The 25,909-nt window shown below is 37.6% G+C and overlaps 1 protein-coding gene across 44 annotated transcripts in view; it reads right to left on the reverse strand.

The window, feature by feature from the left end:
• RIMS1 (regulating synaptic membrane exocytosis 1) overlaps positions 1-25,909 on the reverse strand; it is a 311,085-nt gene that overhangs the window by 198,271 nt on the left and 86,905 nt on the right. For all 44 annotated transcript variants that reach the window (XM_088162186.1, XM_088162183.1, XM_088162189.1 and 41 more), the window contains one exon: positions 469-682. In XM_088162186.1, coding sequence (XP_088018312.1) covers positions 469-682 — 214 coding nt within the window. The remainder of the gene's footprint in view (positions 1-468; positions 683-25,909) is intronic.

Here is a 25,909-nt window from a genome sequence, read left to right on the forward strand (position 1 = left end):
GTGTCAAGAAAAGTGGGGGTTTTTAAACAAAAAATTGACTGATTTAATGTAAAAGAAAACTATAAATGTTTATAAAAAGCTCTATAAAAATAAAAAAATGCAATATTAAATAAGGCTTCAATAAGAATTTATTAATGTGGAGTTGTACCTGAGCAAAAGGGTTTCTTCTTTTATTTTATGAAAAACAAGTATATTTGCAGCAAGCTGTCACTCCACAGAACTAGACACTATTATTCTTTTGCTTTAATTAACTCTGTGATTCCCAAGTACCTTGGTAATCATTAAATACATTTGTTTTACTTGCATAATTTTACATTGATTCACTCGTATGATACACACCTCATAATGAAGCAATGAATGAAACACTTAAGTAAAATGAAGCATGAAATACCAAACTTAAGGTGAACAATCTGCAGCAAGGCAATGTCAAGGAGGCTTTTTCTTAAGAGTACACGTCAGAAGACTTACATTGTTTGATCGCAGAGAGACACGACCTCCACATCGAGCACAGAACTTGGTCCGGCAATAAGAGCACAAATGGCCACAACCATCTGCAAACTTTGTTTTATGACAGATTCCACATGTTGGAGCATCATCCTTGTGCTCTCCCTGGTAACGGCGGGCTTCTTCCCCTATCTTTCTTACTTGCTCTTTATAGCTTTCAAATTGTTGATGCAACCTCCTGCATAGATGAGAAAAAAGTTTATATAGCACGAATAGGAGGAAAGAATATTGCTCTGCATTTCTTTCAGTTTGAAACTCTACCTAATATTCTGGGCCTGTTAACAATATTACATGTACCTCATATCAAATACACACTGCACACAGAAGACTGTATCAGGCAATCTAAAGGAAAAAAAATTATAGACATCTTTATTTTCGAAGGTTTACTTCAAAGATTACAAGCAAATCATTTCACTTGACCAGCAATTGATCCAAATGCATATAAACAAAAATGCCTACCATGTACTGAAAAGAAATAATTGCGTGATCAAATTTGCATCTTTATAACCAACTTAATTTATACATCAGCTGTAATCAAAATATGCAAATCAATCTCCAGCTTCAGTGCTTTAAAAATCTAGATTACTAACACACGTAACAAATATTTCAAAACATGCTCTACGATGACACTGACCTTACAAGAATATGAGAACATCTTTTTATTCAATTTTATATATTAACCATCTTGTGTTTTCTCTTGTTAAATATGAGAGACTACTTAAGGTTTGCTATCCCTCATTACAGAGCTCAGCTGTAGGAGCATACAGAAGCATCAGCATGTACAGAGGTTCCAGCGATGAAGACTGGTGCTCAAAGAAGCAGCACTTCTCCTCCAGCTGCCCCAAATAACAAACACACTGGACCCTATGCCCACCATCTGCTGCTACACAACAGACTCTCCTCCTAATCACAGCTCAAAAAGACCTGAGACAGCCTAGGGAGGAGATTCCAGAAGGGCAAAACTTGGTCTTTGCACCGTGCTATGTAGAACTCAGGCTTTTCCAGATGTTGCTTCAAATCTACATCTCCATGGATAACATGTTAAAATCATGAGCCACTACACAGATTGTGAATAGAAACAGGGAATCTTGAGTTTAATAAATGGAAACAGCAGGTGTGTTGTCTATAGAGGTCTTGGTGATATCCTTTATCTCTGCTTTGAGCTACCTACTTCCTTAATTAGCACTGAGACTCACACCATTTAACCAGTGTATTTTTAGTGTCAGAATTCCATGTTTCTGTGGGCTTGTGGGTGTGTGTGCGTGTGTGAGTGGGTGTGTGGTGAACTTGTCTGGAGTTTTAAGATGTAAGTAATTCGTGTTCTTTGTATGAAATACTTTTTTGGTGAAGTGGGTATTTTTGCTTTAACATGATATTCAAGGCTAAAAAATGACAATTCACCTTAACTCACAGGAATTGTGGCAAAATACACATAATTCAGTTGGACAGGAATATTATTGCTTGTAAATACATAAATCAAGCAGCTTTCACACTAAAACAAGTAACTTCACATGGGTGCATTCTAGTGAGAATGCAGCAACAGCAAAAGCTAAGCAGCCAAATAATCTATTCTCCCTAACTACAAACATGATGCATTATACTTAATTCTTTATGCAAATAAAAAGCTTGGCAGAAGCAGCAAAGGGGTTTGTTTTGTTTTATTTTTTTACTAACCTGCTTAAAAAAACCTTTGCAGTATTGAGTAAGATGAGAAAAGTAGGTCAAAGAATTAAGCAAAATACTGAAGAAACTTAATACTTTTGGCCATATAACTGGATTACACATATGAATTAACTTATCTTATACAGCTGCTCACTTATAATGCATAAAAACAACTGAAGACATTCAGGAATTTTTATAATAACCAACTTAAAGAATGCAATTAAATAATGGAGAGGTCTGTAGGTAAGTTTCTTATTACATCAAATATTCTATTAAAAATGAAACCATGGAAACTAAATTCAGTTCTCCTCCACTAAAGTATAACCAAAAGCCCTGGCTGTTCACAAACATGGAAAGGGAAGATAACAGCAAGCACTGCCCCTTTTCCTGTTCTTTCCCAATTAGACAATCTACATTTGAACTTTTCCTATCTCAAATGAAGCATAGGAAGAGTATTAATACAAATATGTTTTTGTCCTTCTGTGTGCACCACGAGGTAAATGAACCTGCCACAAACTGGACAAAATTTAAGTGAGATGAAATTAAAGTTTTTTATAAAAAAGTATTACTCGTTCATAAATTTTTAAATTTCTGAATCCATGTAAGACACATTTTATTTTGAGGGGTTTGAAATCTTTATCTTGCATATCATACATGGCACTACTGAGGAAATGCTGACATTTTATCTATAGCAAGAATGGAATTGAAGAAAATGACTGCACATTTCACAGAGCAGAAAGAATCTTACCCAGTTCACAGCAGGTCTGATTCAATTGGCTCTTTTTTTAACCACCTTTCCTACCTTTTTGAGGAAAAAGCTGTATCTCTGGCTATTCTATAATGGTTGCAGCAAATCCCTCTCAATAGTTTTGCCATATATAGAAGTATATTAAGTATTAAGCAAGAACTAAAATAAAGATGATGGGTTTTGATTTGGTCCTTAACTTCCAGGCTATTGAGCACATTTTCATCAGATGCAAGGAAAATTTAAATCAATTAAATATTCCTTAACGTAGACAAGCACCAAAAGGTTAGACTGAAGACATAACAGCAGATGATATAATGGCTTGGTAGACCCTTGAAGCAGATACCAATTCTGAGAGAAAGAGCAACCAGACCACTAAGAGGCATATCTGCATATACCCATGTGATTTTTTCATCATGCACCCAAACATCTGTCTGGTTCTGCTACCGAAGTGAAGGGCACCTGCAGGATTAGCTTACTCTGAGACATTATTGCAGTGCTTCACTTGTGCAGACCTCCCACCAGTCTGAACAAAAAGCTGCATCCACACGAGCTGACGTGTCTGGGGAGGGTGCTGCTATTTCACACTCACAGGCGTGCCACAGATGCATGAGCAAAAAAAGATCCCACTATGGGAGAATCTTTGGGCACATCACATCTCCTATGACTAAACCACATTCTCCTGTTGCTAAAATACTTGGAAGAGACTGAGCTGCTTGGGACTTTACTGCACCTAAGAGGGGTGAGCATCACCACCCAGAGTACACAAAAACCAATACACACTTTGCATGTCTACAGGGAAAGATTCAACTCGCTCACTTTTACAATATACATATAACTCAAGATATATTTAGGTTGCTACTGTTTTTTATTCCCAGAAAACATGATGGCTTCCTCCTCCTTTTTTTTCAAAGGCATTTCACAAAAAACCCTGCTTCAGCTGTGCTACACATATACCATATTTTCATTTGAATATTCGTTATTTTACTTTGACAGTGTAAACCAGTAAAAAAAATACTGATAGGCAATTCTTCAAAGCTTTACTCACATCTTCATATACTTCATTTAGCAAAAACTTTAAGCCTTGGACAATATTTGTGATAAATACCTTACATAATGTAAATTTTTCAGACAGCTCACTGATATAATTAGGAGGACAAACAATGAACATTGAGGCCATTTATAACATTGACTAATCAAAAAGTGTTACATCAAGCCACAGAAAAATTATCATTTATACTGTTGTGTTCTTTGGATCTGGACCAAGATATATATTTATATTCTTATTGAATTTCTTATAATTTTAATCATTGAAATTACAGTCCAAGTTTGTAATTTTAAACAGAGTATATCGTTGCTTCCTTTGCTGTCTTGAAATCATATATTAAATTCTATTTTGCTGTTTTAAATACCTATCTAAAATATTTGAACATATATGCTGAAGAGTAGAAAGCTACAAAATAGTGAATTTGCATATATATGCTCTGTCTGCACAGATATTATAAAAAGTTTATAAAGATTTCTGTCTCTTTCAAGTAGTTACATTTTAAATTACTTTAAATGCAGTATGAAATCATATTTCGTACTTCCCTAGAAATCCAGTAGATGGCAATGCAGATCGTATTTTCACTCTCCCAGTTCAACTCAAGTGGTTCAGTCTCGAAACTAAATACCTGATGTAATGTTATAAAAATATTATGCCCTGTCATGAGTTCATGTTAGTAGAAAAAGTGCCGCCTTCTAAGCGGCATAGCCTTAAGTAACTATCCACCAGCAGCTACTGCATGTCTGAAAAAAACTTAGTAAAATGCAGTATTTGGTCCTGTTCACCCACGCCACACAAACACATCATCACACAGAGCTCAGACAAGTTTTTCCATAAGATAAGCAGGCGTTTTACCGAGCTCTGTTCTTGGCATTCTTTTTTTATGATAAATAAATAATTTAAAATGCAAACTGCAATATTGTGCATGCCCACGAAGGCAACAGCTAGAGCCAAAAACCTGTTGGTGATCCTCGAGCATCTCCATTGAAGCTGTGACCTGAAAAAACGTTGTCCAGCTGCTCTGTAACAGCTGGAATGACCGCAGTCACAGCGGATGCTTTGCTGGTCTGCCAGCACTGCAGGCACCCATCTCCCAGAGGGGCTTCCAGAGGGAAGGCTGGATTCGGCCTCAGCCCCACCAGCACCTCAGCTGGGAAAAGCTGTCAACTTGTCACGGGTTTTGGGAATACACACTTCAAACAACAAAGTCAAGACAGAACATTTTAGCAAGTTGCTGTGGATAATTTTGTCTGAATAAAGGGAAATGAGGCGTTTATGGGGAATCTAGCATGTGTTGACTAGAAAAACAGCTGAAGTTTAGTGGAGAAGTCTAGATATATTTTCTGGTTACTTCATTAATCATCCCACGACATCTAAATCCATTATTAAAATGTATACCCTCTGTACAGGTAGGACAAATTCAGGTTGAATAGAGATATCTAGAGATATAGAGATATCTAACTCTTCAAGCTCCCAAGTTCTTGATGTGGCAATGTTACTGTGTTAGTCTATTTCAAGTCCAGGATATTTTTAAATGTTTGGGGGTGTGCTGCTTTTCTAGCATGGGCAATACTTGGTTATTTTATAAAGATGAAATAACTGCAGGATGTACTCATATTGAAAAATATTGGACTTCTGTGAATTTGGATGTTAATATTTCTATATTAATGCTCTTACTGTACTTTTTTATTCAGTGTGAAGTGCTGTTTTAAGAATCAAAGGCAAGTAAGACATGGTTTCCATAAGCTGAGAAACAGGTAGCAATATGATTAATCAACTAATCTTTAGAGGTAAAAAAAGGCCATGGTAGAGTTAGAGTCTTCCATATCTATATTTTCTCCTGCACAAACTGATTGCTTCTAGTCCCTTTGCTGTTTCCTACTGTCCAACTTGTCACTTTTCCTTGATGTTACTTACACCCATTTGACCATTCCCTAATCACATCTCCTGTAGGTCTTGTCTCTCACTCCTACATAGTTTTAATAAATATATCAAAATAGTTATTATAGACAACATATAGTATGTTCTCTATCCTATAATAAAAACAATGAATATTCCTCAAAATTCCAGATTTCACCTGGTCTGAAGCTTTCTTCATTCTCCACTGTTCATTCAGCACACAACTATGGATCAACTCAATTTTCTCCCAACTTGATGTTCACCTGCCATCCATGACATTTTTCACCTCACCAGCAATCACTTTAATATTGCTGGGCATCAGCCTTTCCTTTTCCACATGCCAAGATCTCTTCTTCCTCCCTGTTTTATTGGTGCAAACACAAATCTCACCATGCTTGTAACTCACAGGTCTGTCTCTCCACCTCACATTTGTCCCCTTCTCTCCAAACTGAAGTGTTTGGCACAAATACTCACTCCTGTCAAGGGTGATCTGTACACCAAATTTCATAAATTGAAATAAAAATTTCCTTCTAAGTCCAGCACAATTTACCACCCTCTGCATTCTGTTTTGCACTTGGGACCAATAACCACTGTGCTATACACTGGACTCAGACCTACTTAAACCTTCACCTAAACTGTTGTATAAGTTGTGGGGACTAATTTTTCAAATAAAAACAAACCAAAGCAACACCAACCAACCAAACAAAAAAACACACCCCCAGAAGACCTCCCCCCACAACTCCCCCCCCAAAAAAACCCCCACCACTGAAGTTTAGCTGATTTCGTATCTCTCCAGCTTAAACATTCAGCTATCACCAGCTCATCCCTCAATTCCTTTTCCTGCCAGTGCAAGCCTGTCAGTCTGATAGTCTAATCACAGTTCTGCAACAAATATAATTTAATTTATTTTACCCCTCTCTGTATTCCTCCGATGAATCTTCTTTTCTACTGCATAAAACATAAATGGCTTATCTTCACCTTCAAAGACTTTGACAACCAATTTCCATCCTGCCTATTATTTCTCATTCAGTACTGAGATGCTTCTGTTCAGTTAAACTTTCAAGCAAGAATCACAGAATGGTTTGGGTTGGAAAGGACCTCAAAGATCACCTAGTTCCAAGCCCCCTGCCATGGGCAGGGACACCTTTCACTAGAATAGGTTGCTCCAAGCCCCATCCAAACTGGTCTTTGAGGACTTTGTTGCCTCTAGCATGGGAATATTAAGAACCCCACTGTTATCACATTATCCTCCTTAAAACTCTCCTTCACCTTGATACCTGCAAAGATCTGGACAAAAATTAGATATGTCAAAAGTAGAACTTTTAGTTTGTTAGAACTTTTACTTAAGTGGTCAGGCAACACAGACTCTCCTGTCTATTCTTATTATTCTATTATTTGCCTAATATACAGTGCAGGCTGCCCCCGTGGCAAAGATCACCTTTTTTTCTGCACATGTGAAAACGCCCACTCAGAAGGATTATGGTCCATGACAAGTACTTCCAGGCAACATGGTAACACCAATCTCCCAACATGATTCAGAAATACATGAAGTTAATTTTTTTAATTTCTTTTCATCATGTGATGACTCTAGTAATTTACTTTTTGCTCTCCAGCCCTCAGGGAATATACTTAGTTTCTCCATGTCCATGAGGGACAATGCATTTTTCATGACTGTTAGCATTTTCCTATAGGTCCATGACACCAGTCCAGGAGAAGCAAAACCACAAAACACTTTATTATAAGAATCATGATAAAATTCAGACTTGGCCAAGACAAAGGTTTAACTTACAGACTTCATATAGGAACTTAGACTTGGCCATCTCCACTGGAGAGTTGCATGTAGCAGATGTAACAGATATTTTCATGCTCTATACAAGTTGTCTTATTTCCAATTCCTTCCTATAATCTATTATCAAGCACATACTACCTGGCAGCATCCTCACAAGCCTGTACAGGCTGTTGCAAAAAAGTCCCACACCTTGTCTAGAAAGTGTCCCTGCTCATCACATCAGAGAAGAGACACATCAGCAAAGTGGTGTGGGCTGCAGTTTATTCCCAGGGCTCTTATCTGGTGCCTTTTCAGCAGCAGGAACAGTCATTTTCAAGTTAACATTTTACTTAGGGCAGGTTTTCTGCAAGCATATAAATGAGCTCATTAAATAACTTGTATAAAATGCAATTTTTCATCTTCCTGGAAGATTTCCTAATGTAGATTATTGGAAAACTTTATTTTCATATACTTCTATTTGTTGGTGGTTTTTTTAAATAACTACAGCCCACAAGCAGACTTCTTCCTTACACAACTGAAGAACTGTGAGTCAAAAATGTGCAATATCTACAATAAGGAATTTACATTCCAGCTTCCCACAGTTCCTCCCAAATGACCGATATCCTTTCTGAGGTAAAAACGAGAAACCAGAGAACGAAGCAAACCACACATAATAGTACTAAAAAAGGCATAGCTAAGGAATGCAGATAGAAACTGTGCATGTCTTGTATTAAAAAGCACTTACATATTGAGATATATTTAGTACTGAAGGAATCAGAGCCTTCTGCTCAAACTCAATAGATAAAGTGCCAGCTTGACTGGAGGCAGTGGAAGGGTGGTGACAATACTCCACAACATGTCAATGCCTCTTCCTTTGGTCATAACCAGTGTGGCCATTCTCACACACCTCTTACCTCTGTGGGCAACCTCACCAGTATCAGCTCTCCCCCGCAACCATCACAGCTCTGCTGCATTTTCCTGTTTAATTTCTTCACCACTCAGCTCTCCTAACACAGACAGGGCAGCAGGAGAGCAGCTGGTTTGCTCTGAGGAGTTGCCACCAAGTGAGGAAGTCCAAAAGGTTTCATGAGTTCATACACACAGAGCTGTTAGCAGCCTGAACTTTACCAAACACAACACCTGAAAGGTTTATAGAAATGTCACTGTGTTACAGTCCCATTCTTACTGCAGCATTAACACACACATTCAGGCCAACCATTGTCTACCTAATAAACACAGGACCTATAAGCACATTCAGCTTTTTAAAGATTGCTGAAACTACTCATGTAACAAAACTGCAGAGGTAAATGGCGGTATTATTTTATTTGCCATTATTCATGAAATACCTGTAGCAGAAAAAACAGCCATAATGACCAAGGGACAGCAATACCCATGCAACCACACAGTCAATCTGCCCAGGAAACTCAAGAAGGAAAATAAAATAAAATAAAATAAAATAAAATAAAATAAAATAAAATAAAATAAAATAAAATAAAATAAAATCAGAAACTGAGGAAGAGGATTTGACTGCAGGAGAAGTACGAGCTTGAGCATCTCTTGCATCTGTACTGTCAAACTTGAGCATTTTAAAAAATAAAGCTCTAGCATAGTACAAGATGCTAATATTGCTTGTGACTTTATCAGGAATATGTGTCCCTTAGAAAAAAAAGGCTTTTCTTACTCAAAATCGAAATAACATGATTTGCAAGAAAGATTGTTTTAAAACTGGATTTGATTTTCTACAGACATTGCTTTAAAACTGAATTTCAGTTCCCAAAATTTTAAGCTTAATATTCACCATAAGATCCACTGTAAAAAAGGCCTGAGAAATTTTCTACTGTCTATACCCACATTATCAGACCACAGCAAGGAGACCACCTTCCAGCATCTCTTCAATTCATAACACTCTTACAATTTAATCCCTACTAAACTGGGAAGTAAGATCAAGATTCCTCTCTTCTCAGCTGTTTCAGAGACAAAGATCTAAAAGATCTATTCACCAATAAATTTTATTTGATAGATAGATAGATAGATAGATAGATAGATAGATAGATAGATAGATGTGGTTCTTTCGTTTGATATTTTTTGATATATAAAGTAGTTTTATGCAAGGCTTAATTAAATTATGACATCAGGGCTTACTCTGACATGAGGAGAAGACAGACAAAAATACTAAAAGCAATTAATTAGGGTTATTTGCCTTTGTTCTTTCAGTGAAATGTTTTTATTCTCTGTATTTTCTTTATATAGCATAACAGAAGAACTGGTTTTGTGCAGATGTATGGCAAAAAACAAAGATCCCAGAGACACCCAGCCATGCTAGTACCATTTGTGACATTACAGGGCATATCCTTTTACATTACTGCATTCACAGATACAAATAATTTTCATACACTGATGCTTTTTTAAAAGAACAAGCCCTTAAGTATGTTAGAAACAAGCTTCTCTTATAAAAACTTCTAAAAAGACTGCTGGGAAGTCCCATAAAATTTTTTCCTTATCAATAGACTAAGTGATGTCTTCATTTTCCTCATTTATTTAAATATTACTGATCACCAGTATTCCTGATCACTTAAATATTACTGAATTTAATCCATCACCCCACTCTCTTCCCCGTGTTGTATAACAGACACACAGAGCTTGTCTCCTGAACAAGCTGGCCTATGTCAGCTTGAGGTGCCATAATAACACTTCAATGCCATGGAGTGATCCTGTAAGTTGGAATCTCTGAGCTCCATAGGAAATTTCTGCAGTAAAATACTATTTTGTGAAGTGGCTCTGTCAGCAAATGTCCCTTAAAATACATTCAATATGTGAGTAAAGAATGACTCGATTTATTTTCTCTTCAAAAACGTCAGTTTCATTTTATTATGGAATACAAATATCATTTATTTAAGCTAAACTTCACCACAATCAAATTTTTGTGAACAGATAAAACCTAATCTGTTTTCAGACTGATGTGAAAGATAATTAAATAGTGTTCTCTTCAATTTATTGAATTAATTTATTGAATCACATAATATGCTACTGCAGGCACTTTTTTTTCTAAGGATGGTCATCAAATCGCAACCAGCCAGCCATTAAACTCAGAATATTAAGAAAGGAGCAGGGCAAGGGGAAGAGGATAGGGGTGGGGAGGCAGGGTGCCACAGAAGAAAAGCTCAATTTAAGAATCACAGAATGAGGAAAAAAGATTAATGAAAATTTTAAGGAAAAGTTCTTAAAAGTGAGGCACAGACTTGCACCTACATAAAATCACACACACAGGCACAAGTACTAAGCTCTCTTGTTCTGAATACAGAACTACTAACCAATGGACATATTATTGAAGCAACACATGAGAAAGAAAGTTAATTTATCCAATTGAATCAGTTTAAAAAACAGTTCCTTAATGCAACCCTATCTAAATTGCAATTAGCAACCAGATTAAGAATAGACCCTGCTATACTCTGACAATATTGGTTTTGGTATAATCACAAAGTGGGAAAAGATGTTTAAACACCCTATCGTCTGCTACAAATGGTACAATGCACATAAGGTAAAAAAAAAAAAAAATCCTCAGTGCTGGAATATATCCCTTCAGTCAGCTGGCACCTGGTAAAAAGTTTGGGAAGTTGAGAGGTATGGGTCCTCGTTCAACATTAACAGGAAATTACTTGGGAGCAATGATTATCAAAACAGCATTCTGAAGCACTCTTTCTCGTACATGCATTTGGAAAAAAAAAAAGAAATCTGAGTATTTTTGGCATCCAATGTGTTAAACAGATGATAGGTATCAGATGGCAATACAGGGTGAGTAGCAAAAATATGACAAAGCACAGTGGTCTGTAAACAGAGCAAAGCTACTGAAATTCTAACTACCATATGGTGATAACAAACAGGACACGTGCAAAACAGGAAAAGATCTCACAGTAAGGGGTGTGATAGGAGCCAGCAAGATGCAGAACTGAAAAAAAAAATACAATAGGACTGCAAGATCAACAGTGATAATGTTTCAAATTAATTATATTCAGCTGATGCTCAGTGTGTACAGTATGTCTTCTACCTAAAAATAATTTAACAGCCTTGCTGAGAGCATCTCTAATTCATCATCCTGTTCACCTTCCTTTATAATTTCCATATTACAAGGAACAAAAAAGGCTCACAGATCTATTTTAAATATACCATCAAAGTGCTTGAACACAAGATAATGATTAAGCTTGTCTCCAGCATTACTTAATTCTCTTCATTCTTCTGGATGCCAAAGTAAACACAAATGAAAAGCATATGGCATCTTAGTGAATTAGAAAATTAGAAAAGGAGAACGTTAATTGGTTTATTTTATGCTTTAAGCATAGCACATGGTAAAATTTAAAATGTCGAGGCTCTTTATATTTATGATTTACTTTAATTTCTTCTTTTAATGCCTTCTCTATTGAAGTTAAATGTTCTCAAGAATACTATTTGTGAAAGAAAACCAATTGCATTTTCTCCAAATTTTTAATGCCTTCTTTTTCTCCAAAATAAGAAAATTGTCTTGAATTTTAAATTATTCTCAGTAGAAAAATGGAGCCTCTTGTGATGAGCATCCTTACTTCTTGATGCTCACTGAGACTGTACAAGCTAAGAAATAAACTCATATTATCAAGAATTTTTCTGCAAAACTGTCTCACCTGATGAAGCTGTTGAGTAGAAAGTGTAAGTCCAAAATTTGTGTAAACTATCTTTTTCTTTGATCTAAATTTCCACAGCAAGGCCTATAGAAAAACATGACATTCAATTTCAGGTTTTCTTCTCCTTTCCTTCCTGTATCTATCAACATTTCGATTGATTTCCAAGCCAACTATTTATGCCCAAACTCTTATGAAAAGACATTCCCATAAAATATTTCAGTCCACACAGTTCAGTACTGCTAATATTTCAAAATATGGATTTTACTTCTATAATAATGCATATTGGAAAAATGCCATTTGGACAACATAGCAAAAGGACATCAAGAGGGATGCTTCAGTAACCACGTGCTCATTCATCACATCCAGCAGACCCACTGCAGTTCTCTCCTGAGGAGTCATACTCATCATAGGCATGATTTTAAGAGAAGAAAAGCTTCTGCCGATCTATTCACCATTTATGTCCTAGCAGAAAAATCCCAAGGCTCATTTTAAACCAATAATGTCTTACATAACCGGACTGAGTGTCCCTTGGGAAACACTGCACAAAGTCTACTAACCTGTTTTATGGTTCTGCCTGCTACTCTGAAGTACCCATAAATTTGTCAGAGAGACATTTTTCCAAAGGTTTTCCTTAGTTAGTATTTTTCTGCTGTTCCATAGTGGTTCTCACAACAGCCCACTAAGCAGTGTGCAGACCACAGGGTCCATAGGCCGCTGAACCATTACATGCCTTAAGCTCAGACCTTCAGAAAATTTGGTTCAGCCCCACAGAAGGCTCCAGGTACAAATATGATACTCCAGTGTAACTGTGTCCATAGACAAAGCACTGAAATTTTTCAAGTGACCAAGTCAGAATTTGTTCCAGAGCACTTGGATCTAGCCATACCATCAGTCTCCTACTTACTCTCTAGTAGGAATAGGTATTTCATTTCCCTTGGCTAACCCTTTGCATAGCCAAACGATGTAAAGATTTAGTTCCTGTCATAACTCAGTATTTTCTTAACCTAAAAATGTATTTCCAGATGGAGCTAGATGTAAAGGAAGAATATCAATCTTTTACATCAGGCTTTCCTATTGCTTGAGCCAGAAGCCTCCGTGCAAAGTTCTTGTCGTTTGATGACACTGACTTGCCCTTCTGCCAAATTCACAGATTTTTCACAACAACATGGAAGTCACAGAATGTGACCACTATTTTGCAGTCTTGTTCTGCACCACATTTTAAAAGGCACTCCCTCCCTTTACATATGAGGTACATAATTTAAAATCCAAAGCTGTGTGTAAAGAGTGCCCAAGGGACATTTTTATCCAGCACATTTTACCATATTCTCCAAAAGCTGAACAGAATGATGAAGAGTGAAGCTGTATGGGTGTCTAGAGTGAGATCCTTCAAAATGGATGATGATTTCTTATCAGCTCTCTCCATCCAAGTGGAACAACTAAAAATTTCTTTCTGTCAGCTATAATCCGAACAGCCACGGTGCATTTCTGAAGTAGAAGTGAAAATCTGGAGGTTTCAAGAAAATTCCTGGAGCTGGCCAACAGTACCAATACTGAGAGTTTTTCCATGTTTCAACGAAAATCACCTACCAAGCCATCTGTGCATTGCACCACGCTTTGGTCTATTGCCAGGACAGCAAAGAGGTGAGCTGGACCCAGAACACTGACATCATCTAACCATGTCACTGATGTGGCCTCATACGTGCCAGCTTCACAAAAAGTAGGAAGCTAGGTACAACATGCCAGAAAAAATTGTTATATTTAATGATGGCACAAAAAATCTGACTTGGCTGATGAAAGCCAGTAATTTTCCTACCTGAAAACAGGCAAGGAGTAGGTATCTCTCAGTAGCGGCAACTCTCACCTTTTTGCTCGAAATACATTGCCAAGATTATCAAAATAATATCCTAGTATGATCAATAATATGTGTATATTCAAATAATTCAAATATTCAAATATACACATATTCAGTTATATGTGTATATAGGACTGCACTATGTGAAATGCCATTTCTAGCCCCTTAGGAAATGGTGACTTAGGATATGGTGCACTGAAGGACAGACAGGATCTATTTTTCTGTGATAAGGACTGAGATGTATGTGTGTACTAGATTTTCTGCCTCTGCTCACTGCCACTGCTATTGTAATTTAGCTATGTCACAGGTCATTAAAAGACCAAAATATATATATGAGGAAGACTGGAAGAGGGCAGAGTGTTAGGAACTCAAATGATAATATCTCTAGATAAGAAGTTTGAACCAAAATCTATTAGGTACCCTATTTTATGTAATTTTGTTAGATCTACTCACCTAGGGGATTATTTGGTATTTGATACGGATTTCTCAGCCAAACCATTACACTGTTAGGAGCCTAAAATAATTATTACTTTAGCCTGGAGGAGTGTGGAAGCGTGGCTTTGCACACTTTGTGTCATACGTAGTTGATTACCAGGACTTATGACTGGTGGTATGTGTGACTGATGGCTGAGAAATAGTGGAGTGGTTGCAACCATTATATTGGAAATATTATCATCACCTACAATTAAATATATTAAAGCTTTAAATTTAGGTGAGTTGTCTTTACTAGACCATAAAACATCAATTAGTGCTTTTAGAAAACCTGTTCCTGACTTAGGGATCTACAGTATGAGCACATGAACATTTTTGCAACATGGTGACATCAAAAGCTTTAGTTCTAGCTTATGTAATAAAACTGGCCCTTTTCTTTCTCTTCTAGGGGAATTACAAATAAAAATTTTTAAAAAATTAAAATATAAGAAAAACAAAACTAAAATAAATAAATTATCTAAGTCCTGGAGTTCAGGAAGTGTGTAACAGTGTGTTGCTGGGATTTGATGCTGTGTAATGCATTAACTTTAAGGTAAGAAGCAAGTCTTGTTCAGAGAATACTGAGAGATCAACACCTACTAGGTGAATCACACTCACCATTAAAAATGCATGCCCTGGTTCCAAGGACAGTCACTTCAACTCTCATCCCTCAGTGCTTATTCTGCCTTTCACCACTAGATTAAAAAGCTTTTAGTGGTGAATATTGTGCGTGTATGAAAGTGTTTACACTTTATAATTAAGTCACCTTTTGATCTCTTGTGAGATAAACTAAAGAGATTGAAATCTCCAAATCCTCCACTGCAAAGTAGTTTTTCCAGCATCTGAAACATTATTGTAGCTCTTAACTGAACCTTTTGTGACCTTTCAAAAAGCTTTAAAAATACAATGCCCTAAGAATTGTGTCCTTCCTTTATCCTTTTTCCAAATGCTGTATTACAAATGCCAAGGGTGAATTTCGGCCTTAATGGTCCAGCAGCCTCCATGGTTATCCAAGTGCCCCTTCTGAATACTGCCTCTGTGTCGGGAGTCTAAAATTTACAGAATTTTCCTAATTCCTAAAATTTAACAAAGGAAAACAGATCATCAGCCAGCCAGAGACTTCTGCAGCCAAGTCTTCAGTCTTCCTGTGCACAAATAATTCAGACCTATTTATTTTAAAATATTTATCAGAAGCAGGTGATGTCTCAAGTTTTGTTCCATTACTATCAAAATCAGAAATAACTTCTTGTCCTCACAGGATGTAAATACACTCTTCCATTTTTTCCCTATGTAGAAAAAGAAAAATTTAGCAAATTTTTGTACGTCTGAAAAAGGGCCAGGGTATCTTCTGTCGAAAATATATTCCAAAATTATTAATTTGTTATCTCTTATCAACTCCCTGTATTTCGTACCTTATAATTTTAAACAGTTTGTGTTTATAAGGAACAAAGACAAATAAAGATGAATAAAGGCAGCTGGTGCTGCATCATTCCTGAGGTAGAGATCAGTTACTCAGTTAAAACATCACATTCTCTATAAAATATTCCATATTAAACTTGACAGGATACTGTTGAATGCAAACAAATGAAAGTTTCAAAGTCTTACATCAGTATTTTCATCTCTGGAAAAAAAAATATTGCCCTATTTTCTTCTTCGTAGTGTCTACAAAGAATTGCATTAAATCTTTTCTTCATGTAAAATCTTTTTGATTCTCAGTAAGCACATTTGAAATTTTTTAAAGGATTTACAGATTAAAAGTCCTACATAAGCATTTAATGAAAATTAAAATAAAAATGAAAAATGCAAAATGAAAAGTGGCAATAATTTCTTATGGGAAAAGAAGCCACCATAATTTCCTTGGCCAGTCAGGTGTATGCTTTTCCTGTGATCATTTGTACTACTGAAAAATTTTTAAAGTAAAAAAAATAGCTTTTTTTCATGAAAAAAAAAATCAACAGTCCCTCCTTAAGAAAGAAGTCTCACTCTTCTCATACAAATGTTCTAATCCCCCTCCTGTCAAAATTCTAGATAAAGTGAATCACAGTAGAATTTAAACAACTAAGACTTATCTAACTTTCACAAAAAAATACATTTATTAATTGCAGCAAAATACTTCACTGTATTCTATCCTTATTTTCTTCTACTAATGTTCCTTAGCTAAATCCCAAAGTCTTCAACTTGGAAATTCCTTAGAAACAATTTTGAAATCCTTCCTTCACACTACTTCCTATTTTTAGCTTTCAGATGTTGGCAGGTAGAAAAGTCAATTTCTAGCAAATCCCGAGTTTCAGCAGAGTTCCTTTGATTTCCTTCTTCGAGGTTGCATCAGACAATTAGTATATCCCCGCTGTCAGAAAAGTTCTTAATGAAGTTCATGAAAAGGCTTTTGAATTCTTGACGGTAAGTGGAACAGAGTTGTTTATTGCTGGTGGTGCCATAGCTGCCAGGCTAGGAATAGCTCTTCCGCTTCCCGTCGGCACCGCCGGCAACCCTTCCCTTCCCTGGCAGTAACACCGTGCCACTGCTGGAGGCCTTCTCCAACAGGCCTGGTCCTTCATCTGAACTCACACACAGTCAACTCCTACAAAATCCAGCATGTTACCATAAAGAAAAGACAGCCTGAGTATCTGCCCTTCTATTGTTCTTGCCATCTTCTATGAACTGAAATGATCGCTACAAAAAACATCTAAAAAGCCTAATTCGGAAAAAGGATAATTATATGAGTTGAAATTCCGACATTTTTATATGAAGTTTCAGACCTCCAAACAATAATGTGGCATTCTGCAATTTTCTTTAAGTGAATCTCAATTTTAACCCTCAAATATTTATTTTTATTTTACTTAGATAAAAGATTTTACTTAGATGAGTGTTTAGCTCTGGAAAGGATATGATTTGCATCTTATTTGTAAGGACAGCAAATATCAATTCACACAAAAACAGAGACTTAGAGTGACAAGAGTTGAGAGAGGAAAAAAAATCCAGATTAAATTATTGCAGATGCCGAAAACAAAAAGGGAGTAGGTGACAATATAAATACTGCTCTAAGTAAAAAGAAAAAAAGTTCAAGTACAGTGTCAGACAACTTTTGTCACTTACTCCTTTTTAGCACTTTCAGAATCTTGTAAATATACAATATTTACAAAATATGCTCTGCTGTTCAATTTTCGTCTTCTCCATTTGGGAAATAGTAGCTGCACCAGCAGGCTTCCACTATGGCAAGGCAATATCGCTCTATTTGTTTTACTTCCTTCCTTATTCATTAGCTGAAATTATGAAGTCAAGAGGATTAATATGTAAGAAATTTTCTGTTTCTAGATCTGACAGTGCAGCAAAGTCTGTAACATACTAGATTCTCCAGAGACACAGTCAATTAAAATAGATTTTTTAGAGACTGGCAACTGTATAAACAAACAAAACCACAGCTGCTTAACTCTGCACCTTAAAACTACAAGCCCCTTCAACACAGATGTTCCCAAAAAAAGTTCCAAATAGCATCTCAAATGGATGCACTACATTCCCAGTCAGGCAGCTGAATCCTGCCCCTAGTGGAGTCTACAGTGTAATTGTCTCACACTGAAGCAGAAATCTGCTTTTGATTGCTCTGACCCTGCCTGAGCTGCTTAGCTTTAGTTCTGAAAACGGCTGTCTAGCAGTCAAAATAACAAGAAAAAACAGAAGCCTGTTACACTCTTTCAGAAAGTCACATTTACTGGGAAAAGAAACCAAACACCTCTCCCATGCACATATAGACACGACTCCTTTCTCTCCTCCTCCAAAAAACCAAAACACCCAAACAAAACAAAAACAAACAAACAAAAACAACCACAAAAAAATAAAACAAGACATCATCTTTTGAAAACGAAGAGCATAGCAGGATGTTTAATTCAGACAATTAAATTGTAACAACACTTTTTAAAAAATCTTGTCCACACCTCAGAAATGAACCACAGTAACAGCATTTGTGCAACTCTAATCTAAACAGTGTGTTATCAAATTTTTTATTATTCTGAAATAACCTAAATTTACATTTATAAGGCTCAACTCCACACTCAATCTAAATATTATCTTTCTGCTGGTGCTTTAATAACAATCATATATCATGCCATCCTTCAAAGCTGGTAGCAATGCTTAATAATAATACAGGACTGTGGTCTACCCGTGCTGAAATAATTCTTAAGTCTAATATGTTTCATACATTGAGTTAATGAATTAAAAATACATCTGCCACTTTCTATGCCATAAATTCCACGTGCTTACAGTGTCTCTTGGGATGTTGTATGTAAAAATTTCATGCAACATATTGTATAGAACATCTGTATGTCCAACACTGTTCAAGCACTTGATCACATAAATGAGTAAAACCATTCCGATCAGATCTGGCTGCATTAGTAAAAAACAGACAATTACACATTCCACTCTTGGTGAAATGCTTTATTATTCCCTGATTTGAGGTCTATCATATATGCACATCCTCAATCTGCAGATGGCAAAAGATTTCTTCTTGGGATACCAGAAAAGTAAAAGTAAGCAAAGACGTCAAAACTAATAAAATACCTGATTCAGATGAGAAGAAAAACAAGGATTTCACGATTTCCTGAGTTACAAATGCATGTGAATTTTGTTCTTCAAGATCTTTCATCCCATGCATTCTCAGTATGGCAGCATATGCTAGGGATTTGAAATTACAGTAGCTTCCTCAAGTTTGCAAAGGATCCAAAGCCAAACTCAAGAATGTTACTTGAGAGGTCTTATCACGACCCTTAATTATTTCTGCAGCACAACTAGATCAAGGAATCCACAGCCTAGCACACATCTTCGTGCTTAACCACAGAGCTAAGTATATTAAAAGTGGGGGTGAAGAGGTGGCAGGTCTGCTCATAGTCAAGAGGAGGATGGTAAGAATAGTAGGTTTTTGGTTTGCTGCTGAGTCACACTAATACAAATTGTGTCTTGTAGGTACAAGAAGAACAAGAGGTACCTACAAAACTGACTGTTGCACTGGATGGAGTGGGAGGTGAAAAGGTGGACACAAGAGAGTTGATGAGTGAGGTTTTATTCCTTAGAACTTAGATTGCAGTGAAGAATTTTCACTAATTTAAAGGTAAAAAGGACTGACCCAAATAGAAATACATGTAGGAGCCTCATCTAAGATGAGGTAAGAAGCTGCACATTATTAGCTAGATAGAGTTTAAAAGCAGGAGGATGGACCAGAAAAATGCAGTAAGCAAGGTACCAAAACTCAAAAAAATAAGGGCGGGGGAATGGTATGTGCTGCATTAATCACTTCAATGCCGTTCTCTCTGTGGTTGCTCCTGGAAGCCAGGGATACCCAGAGTGAAAGTGGCTGTGACACCTTTGCACCCTGCTAGCTCTGTAACTGGGGGATTGGGACAGCACCCTCTGCTCGCCCCTCCTGCAGCTGATTCTGCTGGCTTGTCCTGGAAATGAAAGCAGATGTGGCAAGAAGAAATGATCAGATGCTTAGAGCTGGGTTACTGCTGGCACTAGCCATACCAGGCAGGGCAGAATCATTCTGCATTTTGCTGTTACCTATGGCATGCTCAAAATGGAATTCCAGGTCAAAAGTATCACATATCACTAGACAGGGAAAATATAACAAAGGGTTTATGGGTTGAGATAAGTATGAGAAGAAATCACTCACCAAATACCATTGTGAGGAAAACGAGCTCTAATTGAAGATATTAATTGAATTTATTACTAACAAAATGAGAGCGGGATAATAAGATGTAAAATAAGACCTTAAAAACACTTTTCCCCACCCCTCCTCTTCATCTCTACCTCCTCCCCTCAGCAGCACAGGGAGACAGGGAAAAGGAATTTGGTCAGTTTACCACAAACTAAGGTTGAATAGCTGAAAAGTTCCTCTCGGAATATTTACAATGAAGAAAAGCAGGAGAAAGGATAAAAGGTCTGTTTTCAAGCTGTAATTTTAGGCAGTAATATTAAGAAGATTTTTCTTTTTATAAAAAGTGTTAAAAAGCTCTGTGAGTTAATGAAAAAAAAGTCCAAGTATTGCTCTTTTAAACTTGGTTAATTTTAAGTTCTTTAATTAAATATATTAGAGAATGGCAATTTGGGAAAGGCAGAGGATTTGCATGATCCTGTAGGTCTCATCCTGATGGTTTGCATCACTCTGGATGACATTGTATGACTCTGGATTCTCATCTTGTATGAAGACAGGAAATAAAAGACTAGTAAAGCAACAGGACCCACAAAGACAGAAGATGAATGCATGCATAACAAACACACAATAAAGACCAATAAAGTGTTCAGATCCCTAAGTCCAACTTCTACTAAGTAGGTATTGCTTCCCTCCACTGTCCAAATGTGGAAGGGAGTGATAGGGAGGCTTTGGTGAGTGCCTGATTCACAGAGGTCAACTCACTACAGAAGTATAAAATAAAGACATTTCTATGATTGCTAAAGAATATCACAATTATTCCCCTATTTCAGATTTTCTTTCATTCTTATTACACCACAATAAAGTCCACAGTGGCTTCCCACTGCAAGTTAATAGAGAGAAAGGTATGACAGAACAAACCCCTACCTTCCATTATGAAAACTTAGGATGTCATCTCTAACACGTTCCCTCAATTCGACTCTGGGGTTTGAAATGTATTCCCATGCACTTCTCTTTGACAGATTAATGCACTGAATATGCTACCTCATTAAAACATTTTAAAATAAAGTACGGTTTGGGGATTTCTAATGTGAATATGATTTCTAGAATTACCTCAACATGGAATTTCTCCATTGCAGTATTTCCCTAGACATCATTGCAAGTAGAGAAAAGCAAAGCACCAAAGCACATTTTCCATTTTAATTTGTAATTGCTCAGCACCATAAAGTTGCATAGGGAAGACTGCTGGTGAGTAACTGTTTGGTGCACATATTCAGTAACTCCTCACTACAAGCAAATGAAGTCAACAGTTTCTATTAATGGACAGAATATCAGCAACAAATGATGAGCTGAACGTCCCTGTTGCTGCACAATACAGAATGAAGAAATGGAAATGGAAAATGAAGATGTCTCAGCAATGATGGGCAGAGCCACTCTGCAAAGTTACTGCCCAACATCTCTATACTTCTTCACAACCACAGTTAACAGCCTTCCTGACCAAAAGACCAAAAGACCAAAAAAGATCAGGTATTAAACAGAAAGAACAGTCTGTATAGCCATCCATCATCTCTAGAGTCTTGGTGGGGGAAACTGATCTCCTTCAACTTTTTCATACCAGAGAAAGGGACAGTGTGGAAAATACTCAAAGTGAAGGAAAAGGTGGACTATGTAAGATAGCAGATGAGCAGGGAAGTTATGTTTCCAGCTATTCTGTGCTGGCCACAAAACTTGCTTCCAGCAGGCAATGATTTCAAGAATCTCCAGAAGTTAAACCTCAGCTAATAAGAGCAGATCCACTGTTAGGCAACTAGAACACTCTTTTAGATTCATTTTGCTGAAACTGGATCTTTATGGCAAAGAAATTGCCCATACAACAACTGGGAGAGTAAACGTCCCTGCAGCCACTTCCCCACATTGACCAGTGAGCAGATGCATTTAATTCTACAGACTAGTTGTACATATGCAAGTAAGAATAAAATAAAGTGATACATTCAGGGCTTTGGAAATTTAACTGCCTGACAGAAGAGGTTCAGGACCAACATTTGCTCTGATTATTCCTCCTGTAAGCAGGAAAAAATATGCCATACCTTCGGTCTAAAAATCTAGAAGCGGAGTCTCTCCTCCTCTCATGCCCTCCTTTTTAAATTCCCCTTTCCACCCGCTCCCCCTCCTTCTTTGTTCTATTTCCACCTTCATTACCACCTCCTCCTCACCTCTCACATTCTCTCTTTTGTCTCCCTCACTCTCCCTCTCACTTTCTCTCCCCCTTTTCTACTCCTCATCCCACACACCCTCCTCTGTTAGCTTCACTATGTGAGAAGTTAAGAGGAAAAGAAGAAAGAGAAAAGACAGAAGGATTTACGGAGGTGGAGAACTCCAAATAAAGACGGAGAGACAAAAAAAGAAAGATGTGCTAAGCCATCCTATTTGTGTCAGTGAAAGCAAGGATATGAACCCAGAGCCCCTGATCCGGCAGACAGATGCTAACTAGTAGGAAGCAATTCTGCCAGCAGGGACACTATTTAAGAATTCAATCAATAGCAAATCTCTGGTGAAAACAAATAAGCATGCAATATTCAAATGCAGATTAAAAACCATTAAAATCACACTGGGTTTTAGTGGCAGAGTTGGAATTACAAACCGTAGTACAAATCAAGTGACTCCCCACTCAGAAAAGCTTCAACTACAAAAATGGCTGCACAGCCATCTTCACCCAAAAATACCTGCAGCTGTTTATTTGTGTACAGACCATCACATGCACATCTACTTATTCATATAAATTATCTGGAAAGCATATTTTTGATATTGACATTTTACTGACAATATTCATAATTACCAACCAAGTTTATTCTTAGCTATTCTCCACCCTGGATTCACGAAGTATGTGTCAGAGTTTACAGCAGGGATCCTTCAGAGTTGCTAAGCCTGCCCAGCTTTCACTATTTCATGGATTTAGAATCAATCAGGCAGTATAGGGAGTGGTGATTGCTGTTTGGTTTTTTTTTTAATTAGATCGTATCAGGATTATAATTAGCACTGTGTAGGAGCAGAATTAAGGTAACATCAAAATGCAGAATGATTCTACCCTGCCTGGCATGGCTAGTGCCAGCAGTAACCCAGCTCTAAGCATCTGATCATTTCTTCTTGCCACATCTGCTTTCATTTCCAGGACAAGCCAGCAGAACCAGCTGCAGGAGGGGCGAGCAGAGGGTGCTGCCCCAATCCCCCAGTTACAGAGCTAGCAGGGTGCAAAGGTGTCACAGCCACTTTCACTCTGGGTATCCCTGGCTTCCAGGAGCAACCACAGAGCTGCTGTGCCATGCACAGATAATGTGGGTTTGATATGAGGGGAAACACCTACTTGGCTGCAGGCACCTTTTCTCTGAGCTGCTGTAAGGGAGACCAAGGTGTTGGAAGCAGACTGTGCAGCACACACTCTTTCTCACCCTCTCCCACTGTGGAGCACAGTTAACAGCTGAACAGAAACACACTGAGCCTCCTCTGTTGGCAGCTAATCTCTCGGGGCAGCAGCACAACCATCACCCCATCACAAGGTGTAAGACACGTATGGCAAACCTCATTTATTCCTCTGCCACACCAGGAGACAGGTGTTGTGGACATGAAGCTGTACTGAGACAAGCAGCAATCATGACAGAGATGCCTGCTCACCACAGTTTGCACACCATTGTCCTTGCAGCTCTGGCAGAGTGGGAGGTTGTCCCTTCAGAGCTCCTCCAGGCATCTCCATTGAAATCTATGGAAGAGCCCCCAGCCATCTGCCCTCTGTCTACATCTCATTATGAGAGAAAGTAGAATGAAGCTCACCTTGTTCATTTTATCTCAATAAATGTCTGCCTGATAATCTATATCTATTTTAACAACAAATAACAAAATACCAACAACTAAGGCCTCACAAAGCTGTCAATATGCAATGTGACTACTGTAATAAAGGCAAGCTGGAGCACAGACACATTTCACAGAATAAAAAAAAAAACATGTAGGCTGTAAGGGGTCTCTGGACTTCATCTAGTCCAACACCCTGCTCAGAACAGCATGGTGTTTGAAGATGCACTGCTGCCTTGCAAGAAGCAAGAGTACCTCTGCAAAGCAAGGGGAGCCAGCCACTGAGCAAGACAACCAGGCAGGCAGGCACAGCAGCCTTGGTGACAAGGTAGCCACGCCCTGAGCCCAAACGTGATGGTGATGGTAGCCAAGCACAGCCAAGAGTCCAGTGATCACCAGGGAAGTCTGCAGTAATGACAGATGTCCCATCAAACAGCATTGTTCCCCATTATCAGTTCCTGAGGGGTAGCCATTTGTCAACTGAATTTTGGATGTGAACCACCAACCTTGGAACACAGCAATCCAACCAGCACTCGCCAGTCCTCAAGCTGTTTACCAGCATACCACTGAAAACTTCTGGAGATCTTGATGAAGTACATTTGAAACAACATTCATTTGCTTTTTAACACTAAAAGTTTGAGCTGTATTTTCACAAATAAAAAATACCTAATACTATACTATGAAATAATCATCTTCAAGATGTCCATAGCTACCAGCCCAGTTCTCCTAAAGCACACTCTGGTAAGGAGCCTATTCCCTGCATACCCACACAGAACTGCTTATCTTTATTTTATTTACAGCTAAATTTATAACTTCAAGTTGTGCTCATTTACCAGTGGAAAATGAGAAGATTTAGCAAGACCATAATGCAATTATGTTGGCCAGGCATGATTTGTCATTAATAAAGCCATGCTAGCTATTCTCAAAACCTTCTTGTCTTTCATGTGCTCAGAAATGGGTTCTAGAATAATTTGTTCCATAGTCTTCCCTGATGGAGAGACCAACAACCCTGTAAGTGTTGTTCTTCTTCTACATAGATGCAACACTTATATTTTTCCATTCATCAGAGATCACTCCTGATTGCCAGATGATAAAAAGCGATCTTGTTACATTTACAGGCTTCGTCCACAACCTTAGCTGCATCTGTACCAAGATTTTAAAAAATCACTGCAAAAACATTCCTTACATGATTTCTAAAATATGTTCTATATCTAGCAAAATTTCAGATCAATTCCATGCTTTGCATAGTTTTTATCTGACCTGGGGTCCAGAAACTGACATTTTCACATGCCACTAGAGACTTCCAGATCCTATTGATAAAATTAGCATACAGATTAACATTTCATCAACCAACAGCATTTGAAAAGCCCACTGAACCAAGGAAAAGGATTGTTCCTCTCTTCTAAACAAGATCCCATTCAGTTTGATGGATTACATTTGTTGTCAAACAAGTTTTCTCCAGTGCCAAAGCCATCCCTCTGAAGTTGGATAAGCTGGCTTTAAAGATATTTTCTGTTAATGCATAGCAACAAGACATCTTCCAGTGGCTCGGATGTGGTTAATCCATGTCTGTGTGTGCAGAATGCACTTGATGTAAACATGAATCTTCTGGCTAACTTAGCCACTTGCACTTTTGCATATTCAAAGGAATGCTCCATGCCCAGTCTCTCCACTGTGATCAAGTTCCTATATATTTTCAAGTAATGCAATTTCAGTAAGATATGGTCGTTTTGTCAGATAATCTGTTAATTCTATAATTCCATTCCATAATTCTTTCCATTTTACTGAAACCAGGATATAGACATTCTCTCCATCCTGTGGAGAATT

The sequence above is a fragment of the Sturnus vulgaris genome, chromosome 3 (assembly GCF_052056855.1).
Source record: "Sturnus vulgaris isolate bStuVul1 chromosome 3, bStuVul1.hap1, whole genome shotgun sequence".
NCBI lineage: Eukaryota > Metazoa > Chordata > Aves > Passeriformes > Sturnidae > Sturnus > Sturnus vulgaris.